This window comes from Plectropomus leopardus, chromosome 20 (genome assembly GCF_026936395.1).
Source record: "Plectropomus leopardus strain MGB_pleo_1.0 chromosome 20, ASM2693639v1, whole genome shotgun sequence".
NCBI classification, from domain to species: Eukaryota; Metazoa; Chordata; class Actinopteri; order Perciformes; family Serranidae; genus Plectropomus; species Plectropomus leopardus.
Window position 1 is genome coordinate 11,351,091 of NC_142195.1, and position 18,762 is coordinate 11,369,852.

At 40.1% G+C, this 18,762-nt stretch overlaps 1 protein-coding gene across 5 annotated transcripts in view; it reads right to left on the minus strand.

Annotated features, from left to right (window-relative positions):
* The window catches only part of sema4d (sema domain, immunoglobulin domain (Ig), transmembrane domain (TM) and short cytoplasmic domain, (semaphorin) 4D), a 46,781-nt gene that overhangs the window by 3,741 nt on the left and 24,278 nt on the right, over positions 1–18,762 (minus strand). For 4 of the 5 annotated variants that reach the window (XM_088070784.1, XM_042509029.2, XM_088070785.1 and 1 more), the window contains 11 exons: positions 8,905–9,038; positions 6,061–6,206; positions 5,903–5,965; positions 5,700–5,798; positions 5,515–5,608; positions 5,228–5,344; positions 3,353–3,504; positions 2,449–2,624; positions 2,143–2,299; positions 1,200–1,422; positions 39–151 (listed from right to left, as the gene is read on the minus strand). In XM_088070784.1, the coding sequence (XP_087926910.1) occupies positions 39–151; positions 1,200–1,422; positions 2,143–2,299; positions 2,449–2,624; positions 3,353–3,504; positions 5,228–5,344; positions 5,515–5,608; positions 5,700–5,798; positions 5,903–5,965; positions 6,061–6,206; positions 8,905–9,038 (1,474 nt within the window). Of the gene's footprint in view, positions 1–38; positions 152–1,199; positions 1,423–2,142; positions 2,300–2,448; positions 2,625–3,352; positions 3,505–5,227; positions 5,345–5,514; positions 5,609–5,699; positions 5,799–5,902; positions 5,966–6,060; positions 6,207–8,904; positions 9,039–9,135; positions 9,271–18,762 lie in introns of all 5 variants that reach the window. The other variant, XM_088070786.1, reaches the window with a different exon arrangement.

Below are 18,762 nucleotides of genomic sequence, written 5' to 3' on the forward strand. Positions count from 1 at the left end.
TTTGTACGGGTTTTAACCTTTACAGAAAAGTCACCGACCTCAGATGACAGCAGCAGGTTCTTGATGGACTCAGACTTCTTCAGGAGCTGGACCTCCTCCACAATATGCACTTCTCCTTCATACACCACTGACTTGTGCAGGACTCCCTTATCTGAGAGGTGAGAATGCGAATGAAACATTGATCATTCAGCCAGAAATTACCTTCGGTATCAGCTTTCCTTGTTCATTTAAGCACATTATTCTCCATCTGTGCGAGCTGTCACTGATTAGTGTTGTGAACAAACCCTCGACTGCCAGGTGATAGATGGTCTGTTGCAGCAGCTCTCTCTTCACTTACCTTCTTTTTCATGCTTTTTGGACCTCACTCAATGTATCACAAGTGCTTTATGCAGGCTTATTTGCTCTAAATCTATCTATTTATTTATTTATTTGTATCATTTTGTAGACACAGTGTCTATTTTTTTCATCCCATATTTAGTTCAGTTTTATTTTATTGTACATTTATCTGTACTATTGCTGTCCTTGTACTGCGGCAACGACTAAATTTGGGGATAAGGGCTGAAGATCAACAAGATTTCTTATATCCATGTTTTTGTGCTGATACGTGGCTTTTTAAAAAGTTTACAAGTATTTTGAACTGGAAAATAAATACTTGCAGCCTCTAAATTTTTTTAGAGTTTGGCAACTTTTAACATTTGGGTTTAAATATTTACAGAACCTTTACATATTTTCTACGTTGTTATATTATTTAAAAAAAACATTTTATAGAAGCTGTGCCGCAGGCAACTCTTTTCTTAAAGCAGAGTAATTTATTTGTATACATCAACAAGTACTGAATAAAATAAATATTATACTGCATCAGCAATGACTTCGATTAGCATCAGTGGTTAATAAAGTTTATAAAGACAACCTTATTTATGACAGTATCAATTTCCATTTTTTTTTTAATAAAGTTAAAGACATCCTTTACTTCACATATTGTCAAATAGACAAATGGACTAAAAACAGTAATTAAACAAATGAATAAAAAACTAGCAATTTAGAAGTACTTACAAGACAAATTACTGAATAAGTTCTTATAATGATGTATGGTTGATACAATTTTCAGATTATTTAGATGTTCCAGGGACTGCTTTAAAATCTATTTGGAAAACTTTTAAAAGAGACATGAGTTGGATTGATAAAGGACGTGTTGTTACCTGTTCCAGTGAAGATGACATCATAAATGTTCCTATCGAGCGCACGGACCCGCTCCACAACGATCTGAGTGTAGTTGACGTCTTTGGTGATGAGGCGAGGCCCGTTGCCGATGGGCAGGACGGGGTCCTCCAGCAGGGGGTGGTCCTTAACAAACTGGAGGGTCTTGTCTGGCAGGTGGAGGGAGCTGCTGATGTTCTGCTGTCGCATCAGGTTGTTGATACACTAAAGGTAGACGGGAAACATTAAATATTTTTCACAGGGTTCCCACACAATTTTTACAGATTAATTTTCAAACCCTTTCCATGACTTGTCCATAATATTTTACCCCATTTCCAGGACATTACTGAAGTAGTTTAAAATAGTTAGGCCTATATTTCAATACAGCTATTCAAGTTCAAAGTTTGTATGCATTCATTTCTTGTTAAACGAATGCTGGTCTCCAACAACAGCTTATGTTAGCAATCCATCAGTAGTAAAAGTCAGCAGCATCATTTGTGCCTAAAATCTTAGTGTGAGAGCTGTGATTAACCAGCTCCACGTCAGCTTTTTAGCATCTTCCTGTTACCCTTTCTGCTGTGACAACATGTTTTATTTCCCCCAAAAGGTATTGCGGCTTTGGGGATGACTTGAAACCATTCTGGTTTATATGTACCAAGTGATACTAGTGACGTTTCAATGGTCAGTGAGTGCAGCATTAAATTGTAAATTAGTTATACAAGGAACCTACTTCCCTTAACATTAGAAATGTTTGGGGATTTTTATGACAATATTCAAACAAAAGCCAAAACAATGTATTTTTTAAACCTTTTCCAAAACATACTGTAATTCCAAACCATCTTTCAGGCCTGGAAAACCAGGCCTGGAATTTCATGACCATATGAAACCTGACTGGATGACACAAAGTTTGTACACAAAACTGAGCTCAGTGTTAAAGGTGCTTACTGCTCCAGGACGTGGAGAAGGAGTCATGCCGTTGTATCGGACCCACTTGGTGTGTGACTGCTCCACTGTGGCCTTCTGCATGTACTTGCCCTTGGAGAAGACCTCTTCTACAGCTGTCATGTTGTAAGCGCACACTGCTGACAAGCCCACGTTACCCCTGGGGGACGAGGGGAATGATGGGAAATGGGAGAGAGGTGGGGGAGGGAAGACGAGTGAATCTACGGACCCGTGTTATAATGAAATATCTCCCTTCTTTTCTTTTCTGACCCCCACTGATCCCCATCTCGAGATCTTCAAGTCACTCACCACTGGGAGGTGAAGACCCCGTAGATGACTGTGTCCCTCCAGTCCGCCCCCTTCAGGATGAAGACATCATGAACTACGTTGAAAACAAAGTTGAGCTCAGGCATGGAGCACACCAGTTTGGCTTTTAGGAAGGACGTCCATTTCTTCTGCAGAGTGCGCTGCCCGCCGAGGTCACCCTGTGGACGAGAGCTTTATCAGCACATTGTGGGGAGAGGCAGAGAAAGAGGCCGAAGGAAAAGAAATGAGAAGAGGGAATGACAGACATATGAGGGTCAAGTCGCCTTCATTCTAAGCCGTAAGTTGTGCCAGTTTTTTCTTTTTTTTGTCCTGCCAATTTTAACGTCCCCCTAAAAAGACGCTACAATTAAACATCAGTTTGACAAGACAGTGAAACACAGTACTCTTTGTACTGTAATTAAGATGTAAACACAACTGACAGCCACCGTAATTTTGTGGATTTTTTTTAAAGCAATGCAAATGATTAAATATTGATATTTATGGTTATATGCAATAACCCATCCCTTTAATGATACTTTTGAACTTTTTTTAAATCAGTTTGTATTTTCTAAGCTCATCAATTACGCTGATAAAAGGAGACGTGAAAAAGAATGTATGGTGAGTTTGTGCGAAATAAGCTTGTCCTAACGAGTGGTTTCACTGATGTTTCATCATTGATACGTTTCATTAATCAAATTTTAGTCATCATAACTCACTGAACAACTGATGTTGATCTGTATAATGATATGAGCTTAGCTTAGATCAGGAAAGGTGATACGAGATAATGTTCGGAGTGGGAAAGAGGGATCTACACGGAGAAAGGCGTGCACACACGCAGGCAGCAGGTGGATGAGAGCTGAGGAAGGATGCTGCTGCTATGTACAGATGGTATGTGACGTGTTCTGACCTTACAGACGCGCGCCACCCTGGGGATGAGCAGCTTGCCAAAGAATTCATACTCCACTGACACCTCGGTGAAGAAGTAGTAGATTTTATCGTCCTCGCCATCCGCTCTGTTTCTCCCTTCACTGATCACGTCGGCGAAAACAAAACTGGGCTCTGCGACGAAAGCAAAGAGGAGGAGAGAGGAAGGAGAGGAAGATGAGGATGACTGATCTGCTCTTGTGAAAGGGGGCTAATACACGTCATTCAACAGAAATCTTAAGAAACTTATTTGAACTAAATCTACAGACACCAGGGATGACCTAATCACATTTTCTTTATCCGAATCCATTAATCACTGGTACAGAGTCAGATCAGACACATACAATTACCCAAATGTTGATTAAATAAATATCTGGCACACTGAAATGAGAGCTGTAGACTACTTAATCTGACAGAGCTCATGAGCCACATGATCCAATTACTGGAGGTCCAAAGGTTCAGAAATATTAAGTGTATAAGCTTCAAATATTTATGTGATATGAAAGAAAGTTTAACTGGAGAATTTGACTCCTGAAACTGATGTGGCCCTAGAAGATGATGTATCAGAGGTTATACAGTGGTGTTACGCACTTGACTATCTTTGACCTCATAAACAATTTAAACAATTTCATTTTGGCCTGATATTAAGTTACTCATAGAGTTCACATGAATTAGTGAGAGCTAATATGACCTGCCGTCTGCAGCGTTTTGCCATTTCAATTGGTGAAAATGACCATCAGTGCCAAATAAAAATGAGGAGCTGCTAACTGAATGTTTGTATTCTGCTCTTTGCTATCAAGAAGGCCCAAGGACTCCTAACAGTTTTGTTAGCATCAGAGAGAATTTGCGTTTTTTGTAAACCTCTGTGTCTGTTATCAGAGTCACTAATCATGGTGCAAACTAATATTTTTACATTTACACACTGTAGTTTTACTTGTGTATGTGAATAAAATGCTAACACAGTAGGATGCCTTCAAGGAAGGCAGCACTACAGCACCATCAGACTGATGTGGACAATCACAGTTCAGTCTGTACTTCAGCACTGCTTCCAACCACAGCAACAGCCGCCCCAGCTCCATCATAAAATAATTCTCCTCCTCCTAATCTGAGACAGCATGGTAACCAGTTTTAAAATGTTTTCACTTTCTTCTGCAATTTTATTGCAAAAAATGGCAGTAAACATTGCAAAATGCATCTCAAATTTCTAGGAAAGAAGCCATGAAATCAGGCATTTCAGGCCACGACATTCTGAAAAACAGCCCGTGAAATCCTGGAGGGACTGTACTGTAAAGAGAGGACTGGATTTTGATTGTATTGCTTAGGTATCGACAAAGTGCTGTGTAAAGTGCAAGCTCTTGAATATATTTATTAGTAGTATGTTATGTACACAAAGTGTTGGGTAGTATATTGTGAAGGGACCCTTTTTAACTGTTAAACCACTTAACAGACCGCTCGCTTGCTGCTGTTTGTTAGAGAACATTCAGGAACAGAGAAAGGACGAGAGATTGTAACTGTTACATTGTGGCAAACTTAAACATTTCAAGCATCAGTGATTTGACTGTCAAAATGAAGACCTCACTGTCCTCTGAAAGAGCCTGGTACCAGAGCGAACCGTTAGCAAATGATGTGTATTTTCAAGCAATGCCAGGGGACACAACTATGTCATGGCAGGTGTGTTGCTCAGGACCAAGGAAGCGCAGTGTCGAGTGTGAAGTTGATATGAATGAGTGGTTCTTTAGAAAGCTGCAAGCAACGATACCACAGGCCAAGCAATTCCTCTCAGGCACATGGCGAACAGGCACAGCACTAATGTACATTATTTCAAGATGTTCACTTGTCACATGTTGTCCCAACTCACCATTGAGCCACGATGTGGAGTACTCTGTCCGCAGCAGGGACTGGGAGGGAGAGTATCTGGAAATAATGGGTTCACTGCCTAAGAAGTTATAAGCTGTCCCTGAGTAAAGTGCTCCATCTGATAGAAAAACAGGGAATAAAACAAAAATAAAAGCAATTTATTGTCCAGCGAGTCCATTTTGCCTCAAAAACAAGAGATTATTGGGGATTATACATTTAGCATTTTACTGCAGGGCTGAAAACCAAAAGAGCTCTTTGTGAAATGACATTAAACTGGCCTCCACTCACCAACCATGACAGTAGTAAAGCTTTGTGAGGGGTCAAAGGAGCACTTCCCCCGCCCGTCTTCAGGTCGACCGGTCAACGAGAAGTCAGCGAGGTTCTGAAAGAGGAGTTCAGTTTCAGTTAAAGGTTGCCGTGATGACTGGCAAGCCTGAGGACATGTTTATTTGTGGGACTGAGCGCTGACCCACCAAGTAGTCACACTGAGGTTGAAAGGCGTGCGTGCCGCAGACATACAGCCGCTCATCGTCTACGACTTGGAGCACTCGAATGTAGTTAAGACAATCCCTCTGGAACACGACAATCAATGAGTTAAAACAAATAGACATTTTATTAGAAAGAGACACCATATGTGTTATGTTGGATGAAATAACATTTACATTATTGAACTAACCTCTTTTGATTTGCCTTTTTGCGTGCACATCACCATGGGATTTTCTGCAACTGTCCACTGAACCTTAAAATGAAAGAAAAAGAAGAAAAAAATAACTTAAATTTTACAAAAATATTTACCGTCACAAATTTTTGGCCACAATATCTGCATTTTGGTACCTTATTGTTTTTGACTGTCACATTCTTCTTGCTGAGCTCAAAGATGGCTTCTCTGGCTCCCACATACAGCGCATCTCTTTTCTCACTCAGCAACAACGTGGAGTAATTGAAGATGTCAGGTTCCGAAAACTCCATCAGGTCCAAGTCTGAGCACAAAGACATTGGAGCACATCGCTTTAACATCCAGAGCGACCGTCAACTAAACATGCCCGGTTTCACTTATCAACCTGTGTATTCAGCAGTATTGAGTTTAATTTAAAGCTGCTGGTCAATATTTTTACTTTAACAATACATCAAATGACTTTTGTAAAGTGAAAGGTGTCGCTCATCGTGACAAACTTACAGGTGATTATCACCTAACTCTCTAGATCCCCTAAAGGCTTCAGAGCATTTCAAGGTCTTTCAGCTTATCCTTCAGCACAATGGATGTATAAAGAGAACTGGATACAGCGTTGGAGCCCGTTCACGTCTATGACAGTTGCTCAGTGCCAAAATCTGTTCAACAGTCTGGGTATAAAATTACTCAGATCTTCCGCATTCATTGGTGCAGTGGAGACTTTCGCCAGCCAAGCTGGTTAACTTACGCTACCTTAAAGGGATAAACTCATTTAATCATGCGTCTCTTATAGACTATCGAACATTATCAGTCCAAATGAGTTGAATTCTGATAGTCAACCGAGTCATTTCATGAGGAGTTCTGAAGCTCAAAAAACGTATCCACTGATTTACACGTCTCTTTCACCATGTAAGTTTTCGAAAAAAAAAAGTCTTTTTGGGCCACACAGCATCATATTACAGACCCAGAAGTTGTTAATCCAATGTTTGGCCAGAATTTCAAATTGACTTCAAAGTCTGTTGCTGTTAAGTACCAGCAGACAATCACCAACTCATTTTGATGAATCAGTTTGAGTAATTAAAAAACATAAAAAATAAAAATCTCTGATTCCAGGTTCTCAAATGTCTTTATTTCTGGTTTCCTTACTCCTCTTTCAGAGTAAACTAAATATATTTGGGTTGTGGACAAAACAAGACATATGAAGATGTCATCTTGCGCTTTGGGAAACACTGATGGACATGTTTCACAATTTTTTGAAATTTTATAGTCCAAAAAACGAATGGGTTAACCAAGAAAATAATTGATAATAATTGACATTAAAATAATCGTTAGTTGCAGCCCAATTAACTAGTTGGTGAAGACAGCGGAGTCATATTTTTCTCAGGAGTTGGTGGAAACCAAAACAGAGCTAAAAGGAGGGTGGTTAATGAACGTACAATAATCAGTAGGCCAGAAACTAACTAGTCCACATGACTGCTTATGTTGCCATTTATCTACCTGATGTTTATAGGCACTATTTTGCGAACAAATTCAGCATAACAACTTCAGAAGTCGATGAAATGGAGATAAAGTAACCAAAAACACAACTCTGATTACTGATGAGTTTCTCAGACAGATGTTTGAGACGCATCTTCCTGCCTCTCTGAGTGAGACACGTTTCGTGAGCGTCTCTCTTGTTATACTGAGTGTTGTGATTGATGGTAAACCCAGTGGAGCCTTGTGTCCGGGCTGGCTTTGGTTGTGCCAGGTGCAAGTGGGTTCGGGTTGCAGGTTCCTGGACATAAACACCACAATGATGAAAGCAAACACCGTCACTGACTGACTGAAACAGTGACTGTGCTGCAGTGAGGGGAGCGGAGAAACCGAGCTGTGCTGGTTCTCACACAGTTACGTGAGCTATTTATGTAAACGGCAACATGCAAAGAGAACTTCCTCCTGACGCCTGAACGCTAACTTGAGACGAGTGGTTAAACTGAGGTTAACCTGACATGCATTTAAGATAGAAGGTGTCACTGAGCTTTCTATCAGTGAACTTTGAGGTGAAAGAGAGCTTAGATATATCTCATAGATTGATCTTAACAATGTGCTCAGCTCTCCGTGCAATGATGGGTGAGAAACTGAACTTCAGATTAGTGTCTCTTGTATCTTGTTTTAAGGTTGTGTAATCTTATGAATACAAACTCAGACTAACAAGTATGACATCCCAAACTGAGGGCCTGCAGATTTTAAAGGACTCAAGTTTCAATTTAAATCAGCATGGGGGTTTTAAAAGAACATTTACCAGAAATAAGTTAAATTTCTGAGGATGGGATTTACTGTAAAAGGGACACACAAGTACATAAACGAAAACAAAACAACAAAAACCTTTAATATAACCCATTTACAAAATATCTGATTAGTTGATACATTTATAAATTAATTGATTTACCAGAGCCACAACTGATGTCTTTATTGAATACTATGTATTTTCTGTATTACTATTGGTGATAATGGGCTTTCTCATGATATTTACTATTATCAGCAAATGTTAAGTATTATTGATTGATTGGTGGACAGCTGACAAGTGGACAGACAGAAAAAAGTGATATTTACACACACTGAAAAGCATGGAGCAAAATAAATTGTCAAAAACTTGATGACTTGGTTTACACATTTGAAAAGGAGTGAGACGAAGAACAAACGTATTAAATCCCACCCTTTTTCCATAAATCATTAATTTATAATTAACCAGCTTTCTTTCTGATCTAAACCGATACTCTATCTTAACTTCTCTAAATATAATATGTCTTACCTTTTATCTCTGTCTTACCAAAAAATCTAATGTTATTACTGATAATATATCCTTGTGTAAGATACAAATCCTTTATTTATATTTTTTATTAATAAAAAATACAAATTCATTCATTCCTATCACAAAAACCTCTTTTTTTTCCAATCACTCTGTAATATTACATTTTGATTTATTTATTCATACTGTATAATGTATATTTATAACCATGAAGGCTTACCTTGGTGTCTCCAGGAGGTTCGGGGCACAGCGTGGGGTCCCTGGGTGGAGACCTCTAGGAGCAGCCCCAGAAACACTCCCAGCACGCCAAATCCCATATTAGACTCTGGTAACTTCGGAACGGTGAAGTTTCCTCTGGAAGACAAAAAGTAAAAGCATTACAGTAAAGCGTGATGCACCCAAAAGAAAAAAAATGTTTTTGCAAGGTTGTAGAAATGAGCAGGTTCCTCACAGTCTGATGTTATCATGCAGCACAGACGATGAAAGGGCACAAGCATCAAATCCACTTCCCTCATACTGAAAGCTGGCAGGACTGATTCATCCTCTTTTGAATCGCTTAGGAGGTTAGCAAAGCACGTCACACGCACTTGAAAAAAATCAATAAAAAGAGGAAATTTTGAAAAGAAACTGCACAACTCTAATTACAGCACGTGTGAAATTCATCTTTTCGCATAAAAAAAAATACTGCACTTGATCTTACGTGAAAACATGAGAACTATTTTTAAAAAGTTCTGACACTGTGGGACACTAATACTGCAATGATCAGGTACTGGAAAGAGAATTAATCAATATGTTGCTTCAGTCATTTTTCAAGCAAAAATACAAGCCATTTACTGGTTCTTGCTTTTCTTTTACTTAATAAAGCAATCCATGAATTATCATTGTGTTTAAGACTGTTGGTTAGATAAAACAAGATATTTGAACCTGAGATGCTTTTTTAAATTATCTTTGACACTTTCAATCAATTAAATCATGAAAAACATCTGCAGATTAATTGATGATGAAAATGTTAGCTGCAGTCATATGTGACACTTCTGTATGTTGTTGTAAAATATCAGAAAATCAAAAGTGCTTTATTAAAATTTTACTGTTTGTGTAATTTGCTGTACTGGTTTTATTGTGAATATGGCCAAAACTAATGGCAATTTATCTAAAGTGCATTTTTATTTTAATGTATCTATTAATTTTCCAGAGAGTCCTCCATATATGGATGCACATGTTGCCACGATTTGTTATTTTCATGTTTGTTTGCTGAACTGTGATTACTTTTTGTTCTCCCCTTTCTATTTCCTGACTATGTTTTGCATTGATAAACTGAATCAGCAAACGATCTTGTCACTGACTCTATGAGATAAATGCAGAGATATAAAAAGTATAGTATTTCCTCCTGAGACGCAGTGGAGTACAAAGTAGCAGGAAATGGAAATACGCTACTGAGTGTACACAGTAGTCAGCTGCAAAAAAATCACCTACAAATCAGGAACTAATGCTCCCCGTGTCATTTCTCCTTCATGTTCATGAATCAGCAGTCATATTGTTTAACACACCACAAAAAAAGGAAGTGAACTCTTGCTACAGTTCAAAAAAACTGACATGTGCAATTTTCATAGTTTGATTCCACTTCACATCTAAAGGGTCTATAACCAAACGAGTGGAACTTGGGAGCAGATAAATAGCGAAGCAGGAAAACAGATGGATGTGAAGTATGATCTGAATGAAGGATCGGACGCGGGGGGGGGGGTTGAGGAGGAAAGAGAGGGAGGGCTGCGGCACATGATGAGGTCCTGACAACTGAAAAACTCACTAACACACGGTTGGCCTGACACTGGCATACAAATGAACGCATGTGTTTGAACTATTAACAGTGTAGATATTGTGGCACGTGTTCCTTGCAATTTCAGTCCATTGTTTGCATGTGCATTGCGCAACAACGTAACACCTTCGGCTTAAGAAAATCCCCCTTTTTGTGAAAACATTACTCTGCGCTGCACTATTGTTGTCACACAGTGATAGGCGTATCCGTTTGCCTCAGGTGATGATGACGACTACGATGACAGCATTCCTGGTAGCGATCAGCTCTTATCACATGCGGGTGTCCTTTGCAATTTATCCAATTTGTGAAGCATCGTGATGTCTCTGCCTTTTAACAGCTCTCTCCTGGTACATTCACCTCAGGATGGGCCTGATAAGGACTCCATTAGGCCGCTCTGTGCCATTTGTGTTAAACTTATCCAGACCTACCTCAGGAGGTGCATCGTATGCAATAAAGCCTCAAGTTGTCTTGTTTTTACCCCTTGGCGCTTGGTTTTAACATGCAAGTCACTGCAGATCCTACTGATTAAAAAATCTATTATGTATTCTCAAACACTGAGAAGTATTATATTTAATAATTAACTCTTTAACACCTGAACCGACATCAGTTTTCTTCTGTTGCATTCACATGCCATTTACTAGCTGAAACCTAAGGTAAACTATTTTTTTTCCTTTCAAGAACATAGTGAGCTAATAATAACTTGGCAAAAAAGTCCCCAAGATGCCCTGCAAAAAAAATCAGTAAATGGTGACAAGGAAATAATCTGAAAATTGGCTGGAAAGAAAGAAAAATCCACACATTTCTTGGTAAATTTTGGGGGCTTTTTTTGTTTTTTGTTTTTTCTTCCTATATTTTTGAAAGAAATCAAGCCACTTTGCTGAGGTTTCAGAGGGTTAATATTGGTGAATAGCCTCAATCAGTTATGTTATAAAATCAAAAAGCATTTTATTTTGAAATTGATGTCCCTAATACAGTCGATTAAGTTATTTATTCTTATCATAAGATATTTTTGTGCTTTTAGTCACTAATTTTTATCTAAAATGATCATATCCTTTGGCTTAACAAACCGCATTTCAAGTCGCCTGTTGTAGTCCAGCAGGAAAGCTAGAGGGGTGGGGGGTGCTCATGCTTTAAAGCTTAAGTAAAATATCAAAATAAATCTCTAAATCTGTTCCCAATCCCGCTTGTAATAAATGAAATGCTTGCCAAATTCGCTGCACTGCAGGGCGCATGCAAAATAATCTTGTGGTCAGTTTTCATGAGCAAACTAAACTGATTCTGACATGGACGGAAGAGCGATTACCTCCTTTCACGCTGTCAATATTATCAACGCTGAAATGGTATTAACTGGGAAAGTGATTAACTGACATAATTCAATCGTAAGGCTCAAGTGCTTCCTGTCTCTTGATCCGATCATGTGAGAGGAGGACGTGTCAGCACGACTGCAGCTTTGTAGCCTTGACTTTTCTCCTGTTTAACACACATGATGCTGGCTTCCATGGAGAGGACTCTGAGGGCCGATGTTGTGGTAATAGACAGAAGACAGGTGTGTCTGGCTGGTGACTGCATGCAGGAAGTAAAACGATCTGGCGCAGAGCAGGTTATTCTGGTTTCTACGACGTGCTCGAAAGAAGTACCCGCAGCACACCTCTGCAAAATGGGTGGGCCGGTCACGCGAAGAAGGGGATAAAAAGGTTATCAGATGTCTTGTAAGACGAGGACTGAGATAAGAAACTTTTCTCTCACAGGAACCAACAGGCAGCGTCACCATACCGTGACCCGGTTATATAGATTTAATTAGCAGCATTCAGGCTACTGAAAAGAGCTGTGTTTACTTAAAGTGGCTAAAGTACGACCCAGTGAATAAAGATGACATAGATGACTTTACAAGGAAAACGTGAAGTGTTTTTTCGGGATTCCTGCAGCTTACGGCCAGCGAGATTTAAGACTTTTTAAGACTGCCACTCGGAGTTTAATTGAAGACCAATTTTAGAGAGGTCAATATTGAAGGAAAAAATGGACTGGCATTAATTAGTGAAGTTTAGGCAGAATTTCATTTTTTCAAATATTTATTGCAACATAAAACAGGACTCTTTGGTGATGTTAATGCAAGAGGCATTCAGTAAATTATTATTATTATGATATTTTTTTTTGTTAAGTTACACATTACTTTGAGCTTTTGCAATGCAACGTCAGAAAAAAAAAGCATCTACGGAAACCCTGCTTTTTAGTGCTTTTTTTTTTAGCTCATTTGTCCTCATTTTAGATTTTCTAACCAAAATTACACTACAAATGATGCGCCTACAGAACAAATAAATCATTGTCAACCACTTTTTAATGACCTAGTAGCACCATTGTGGCTCATTCCACTCAAATATAGGTTAGTAATCAGTTACGCAGCTGAGGGGGAGATAGATCGTGTGGCACAGCACGTTCAGACAATCAATGGGGGCCACCACAGTGAGAGAAAAAAAGAGAGAGAACGATAATTGATTATTGATGTGGTTGTAAATAAGAATAAATTACCCCTGAGGTATGACCCGACTAACATTGGGATTGTCGGGGGCTGTTTGAGAAGGTTTCCACTGACTAAATCTGGCAAAGATGGAATTCCACCCCGGCCTCAGCCCGAGCCATGGACTCCACTCTGCTAAAGAGGGGGTCAAACACACAAGGACCTATTGTTTACTGAAGATGAGGGGAGCCCCCACTCCACTCCACCCCCCATCACATCCACATCATCACTGCAGAGTACTCAACAATGAACAGAGAGAGAGAGAGAAAGGCATCACTTCTCCCTCTCATCCAGTTCTCTTACAGTCTTGCCAATCTAAATGCCAGGACAGCTTAGCCCTGAGCCAGGCCACTGTTTCAAAGATCACACAAGCCCAGGAGATCTGAACCCGAAAAGATGATCCCCAAACGGTCTCGGCGGCAGAAACTGTTAAACAGAGACGGCGAGGAAGAAAGGGAGTGACCTAGGCACAGAGCGAATGGACGAGATAACAATACTCGATCCGGGATGAAAACCCCGAACAGACATTTCTTTCTGTTTTTTGGCCTCTAATTTCATTCCTCAAGCTGCGTGCTGCATAAATAAAACCCCCAAACTAGACTCATCCCTCTCTCTGTGCACTCCTGAAGCCCTCTATCAATCTCGCCACTCTGAACCCCATTAAGGGCAAAGCTTAAAAAAAGCTTCAAACCCCTTTGAGAGTCAGTGTTACAGTAGCAGAAAGAGCAAACTGGCAGCTACCCTCTGCTGCTGAGAGATTTAGAGGAGTGGCCACACTGGCCTGGGATATTTAAGACGGTTACCATGCTGGCAGGTCTCTTTGAGCCCTTTGTGTTCCTCTCTCAGCTCCTTTGGCCGAGCAGGGAGGTTGACACCTGCTTGGGGCCTTGGGGTTCCCAGCACCGTGCAGTTAACTGGGCACAGGCTTTGGCAGGCTGCCCACTGAGGACAGGGGACAGAGAGAGGAGGGGGGGACTGGAGCTCGGCCTATCTATGCACATAAACTGTGAGTGTTTTAGTGTGTATGCAAGAGAGAGTAATCTGGAAAGTGAATTTTATGTTTTATCCAACACAAACAAATGATCAGGGGTGTGCCAACTACTGAATCCTGATGAGGCCAGTCATCATGATAAATCACTGCATAACCAGATTTAACCGCTGGGTGTGGGGTTTGCAGCTATTCACTTTTTGATTATTGTTTTTTGCCTTTGGCACACGCTATCAGCTATTTATGCATGACCACAATGACTGCTGGATTACCAACGCAGCCCACAACAGCAACACTCCCCACTAACTAGTCATTCTGTGTAAAAACTGTAGCATAATTTAAAGCAAAAGAACATTTGTTTGCAGAGCAGTGTCCTTGCAAAGGACAAACTGATAAAAAAGATACAGAGTGGCGTCTTCACAGCAAACAATCTTTGTTTAAAGGCCAACATGCATATGCAGAATTGCTTAAAAAGAGGAAAACCCAAATGAAAAACACTTCCCTCTGGAAAGTGAAGATAAAATGCTAAGGTTGAATTGAAATGCAGAATGAAAAACCAATTGCGAGAACTGCGGCGAAAACAAATCCGCTCCATTATGCAGCACATCAAAAGCATTTGATTTCAAGCAGGTGTTGGAAATAGCTGACAGTTTACATTTATGCTGAGTTGTATTAACTGTAAATGGGGGAGCCACGGTGGAAAATATACAACTGGATTTTCTGGAATATTCTGAAAATGTTTAGCAGCGATCAGTATGTGTTGTAACAGTCAAGCAGCTTGTTAGCAGAGGAGGCAGGGTCAGCTCTGAATGTGTATCTCACTAGTGCCGCAGTGCTGGTTGCTCTCTGCTTGTTAGATAGGTTTTCAAATTTTACATTCCAACCTAAAGTAAGCAATGGCAGAATCACTGGATTTTAGAACGATGACAAATTTGTACTTATTTTGTATAGCCATGTTAATGCTGATAACAGATCTGTTCAATGAGGTCACTGATACCAATCCGTTTTAGCAGATCTGAGCATCCATGATTCACGCTCTGCTCACACGCAGAGTTGGTGCATGTTGATACAGCAAACATCTCAACGGTTAATCGGTGAACACGTCCACTGACCATTTGTACTGTAAGTGTGTCAACATGGAAATTTGCGTTGTACCTATAAGTACCTTGAGGCTGTATTTGCACTTATGCATTTAGGCCATACTTATGGCAGCTTGAAGCATAGGCTCTGTATCTACACTGCAGGCTATGTCAAAGTGCAATCACTTTCTCTAAAATGTAACTGCACGCAGGCACTGCTGTGGCTATGAATGCGACATGTGGTGACTGCAGAAAGTGTGATTGGTCAGGGCGAAAGATTGTTGAAAATGAAGCACAAAAGGACCTATAGCATATATGCATTTAGTATTGCAGTCGTGCTAACTATGGGAGAAATCTGACACTGAACTGGAAATCAAAACCTACCATTAAACTCCTGTTAACCCAAATCCAAATCCAATGTCTGCAAAAAGTCATAATGTTAACATCCACACTTAACATCTGTAAAATTCTGACTTTGATAGACATTAAAAGTCAGTGTAAAGTGATAATTAAAATGTGTTCTGAGTTTGTCACATCACAGAAAAATTAAACACCTTACCAAATTTTGAATGACCAAAAAAATCGCCAAGTATGTAAAGGAAGGTTTCAAAATCATGAAAAAATGCAAAGTATTCTCTGATCTGAAACGCTGGGGGCGTGTCTGCTGGAGGAGCAGAGGCCACGCCCAATCGTGGGACTATGCTTCTCATTTTTATACTGCTGCATTGTCAGGGGCGGGGTTATGCTAAGTATAGCACCAGTGTGTCATCAAGCTATGATTTTAGGCCCGCCCAAAAAATGATAAAACTGGAAAATGGTGAAAATACAGTCACCTGTCTAACTCAGTTTCAGTTTCATTTATGATGTGTTTTGAAGCAAATCTCTGAATTCACTTGATACGGACTTTAAATATCGTCAGCCCGATTTTAATTACAAACAAAATTTCAACATCTGTTCCACATATGAGTCCAATGTCTAGCTGGAGTCATATTGACATCTGGTACCAGCTAGGCTATGTTTAGCATAAATCTGGCTTATGTGGTGACTGGCAACCAGCTATATTGATGGACCGGCTTCTTTCAAATAAATGGAGGGCCTAAATTAGTCAACCATCAATCATTTCATTTTGCAGATGGCCATTGTCATCTATTAAAACACTAAAAAAAGAAAGGGATTATAAAAAAAACTCTGCACAAGTGAAGCTGTATCAATTAAACAGGTAGTATCTGACTCACAGATAACCCAATTCCCTGATGAAATAGGAGGATGACTTGTTACATAAGACCACATAGCTGCTTCACCACTTGCCCCCTCATTTCCGATGCAGAGGATGCAGAAAAGAAGCTGCACATCCTGTGAGCAGAGAGTATGTTAAGGATACAGAGTGTGATGGAGGGTGATGTGAGGGAGTTGGACATTCAGCGCCTGCCAACAACTTCAACCCCTCACTTCTTTCCCCCACTGGCCCTCTTTTCCATGTACTCATCATCAGCATCAATGCACAGAGATGCTCTTCTTCCTTTTGCTGCAGTGCGCCAAGAGGCTGCTACTCATTTTGTTTTTCTGCTCCGTCTGCTGCTATAATACTAACTGGGCCTAACCACGCACAAACAAACTGTGTAATGGGAAATGATCTTTGAGGACTTCAGTTTGTGGAAAGAATGTCTCTTTTGGCAGTTCAGTAGGACATTTCCATGCTGTGCTGCATGCTAAACTTTACTCTGTGATGAAAGTAACCTCTGCTGTTGTAAAGTTGCTGCTTTGCACCTCCATGTTAAGTCTGTAACTAATATCAAGTCAGCACTCAGGAGGAGAAATTGTTCTTTTTTGTGACAACAGCTGTTTCTTAGGATGACTTCATATAAGGTATGAAGGATTTGTGCCATGCAGAAATTGCAGAAAAGGGTGCCACAGACAGACACTGCTGCCCCACGGACCATCAGTGGAGTAACAAGTGGCAGCTCTGCACAGAGGTGTCAGCCTTCTGCTGGAGCTCAGACTGAAGGTCGAGAGTGGCAGCAAAGCCAGGTCTGGGTCTGTCTCAGAGGGCTGTGCTTCCCTTTGATACAGAGGCATAGGTATTGAGACTGTTTCATAACTGGTTAAAACTCCTTGTAGTCCACTCCAGTGTTTTACTACAGTTGATGTTTACGCCTTATGCGTACCGCACCACAGTACACATTGAACTGAAGGTGCGATAAATAGGATTAGACTGTATTAGTTTTAGCTAAGTGTACCTAATAAGTGTGCATTTCCCATATTTTCTCAGTTGTATGACTGCTGACTTAATCAGGGCCATATGTACAGTACCCACCCAGCTGTGGGAATGCTGATAACACGAAACTGACAGCTTATTTCTAATGAGGGTGCTTTTCTAACGGTTTTTTAACACCTTTAAAAATGTGTATCTAAAGGTCTGTTTTGCAGTAGCTAAAATAAAAGAACGCTTCAGTGTCTAAAAGTACTGTCACTGCTTCTTCCTCTGACCGCGCTGAGGCTTGCTCTTAAATCCTCCAGGGGTATAGAGGGTTATTCGGAGTCGAACCTGTATGGGAAAGTGAGTGAGAGAAACAGAGAGAGAGAGAGAGCCTTCCCATGAAACAAAATCCTGACACCACAGAGGATGACACACTGATGGGGACAGATGTCTGCTCCAATGTCATTTGCAGATTAATGGAGTTTGGCTATAGATGTGGCAGAGACTCGAGCACGCTCACATGTGTACACGATAATGCCAACTGCAGGCATCAAATCCCTCTTATGAGACCAGACAGGGACCCAGAGCCCATCTTAAAATACTGCCAGCTGCAGCAGAGTTTGGGTTGTGTTTCCCCCACAGGCTGATGAGAAGTTTCTGACATTTCCAGTATTGACAACCAAGGCTTTACTGTCTCTCAGTATGGGGTAAGCTACTGGTATTACAGCTCCAGCAGACTGATAAACTTCAATCTGATGATCAAGGCTACAGTCTGTCTCCAGTCTTTGTGCCACCCACAGAGGCAACATCTTAAAAGACTAATCCATCGATTTGAAATTGCACTTCCGTAACTAAACAAAATTCCTCAAGTACTGTACTTTAGTACAGATTTTAGGTACTTTTTTGAGTATTTTGTTTTCATGCCACTTTACACTTCGCTGCGGCAAAGATACAGTCTTGGGGCGAACGCTACACCAGGTGAGCTACTGGCTCCCTCATTAGCAACTATTTCGCTTACTAAATAAATTTTTCATGCAAAAAAGCAAATACATTTTATGGTTCCAGATTCCTAAATGTGAGTATTTGACGATTTATAATTGCAGAACTACAATAAAAATAGTATTTATTTGCAGTCTGAAAGGAAATAGTTTAAACCAGTGAACCTCAACAAAACTGTAACAATAAAATCCTGCTTTTACATTAATACATAAGTCATAAGCTACATGATAAATACATTCAAATCTAAGAAAATAATAGTATAACAATAACAGGGCACATTTTTACAATCATATTTCCATAGTTAGAAACATTTTCAGTAAAGGATTTTTTCTTGTAATACAGATTTTTTCTGAGTGGTATTCGTAATTTTACAAAAGTAAGGGATCTGAATACTTTCATCGCCACTGCCTGTAACATTGTGGGACTCTCAATGGACATTTTAAAAGAAAAAGATTACATTCAATGCAGCAGAACCAGAGATACTGTT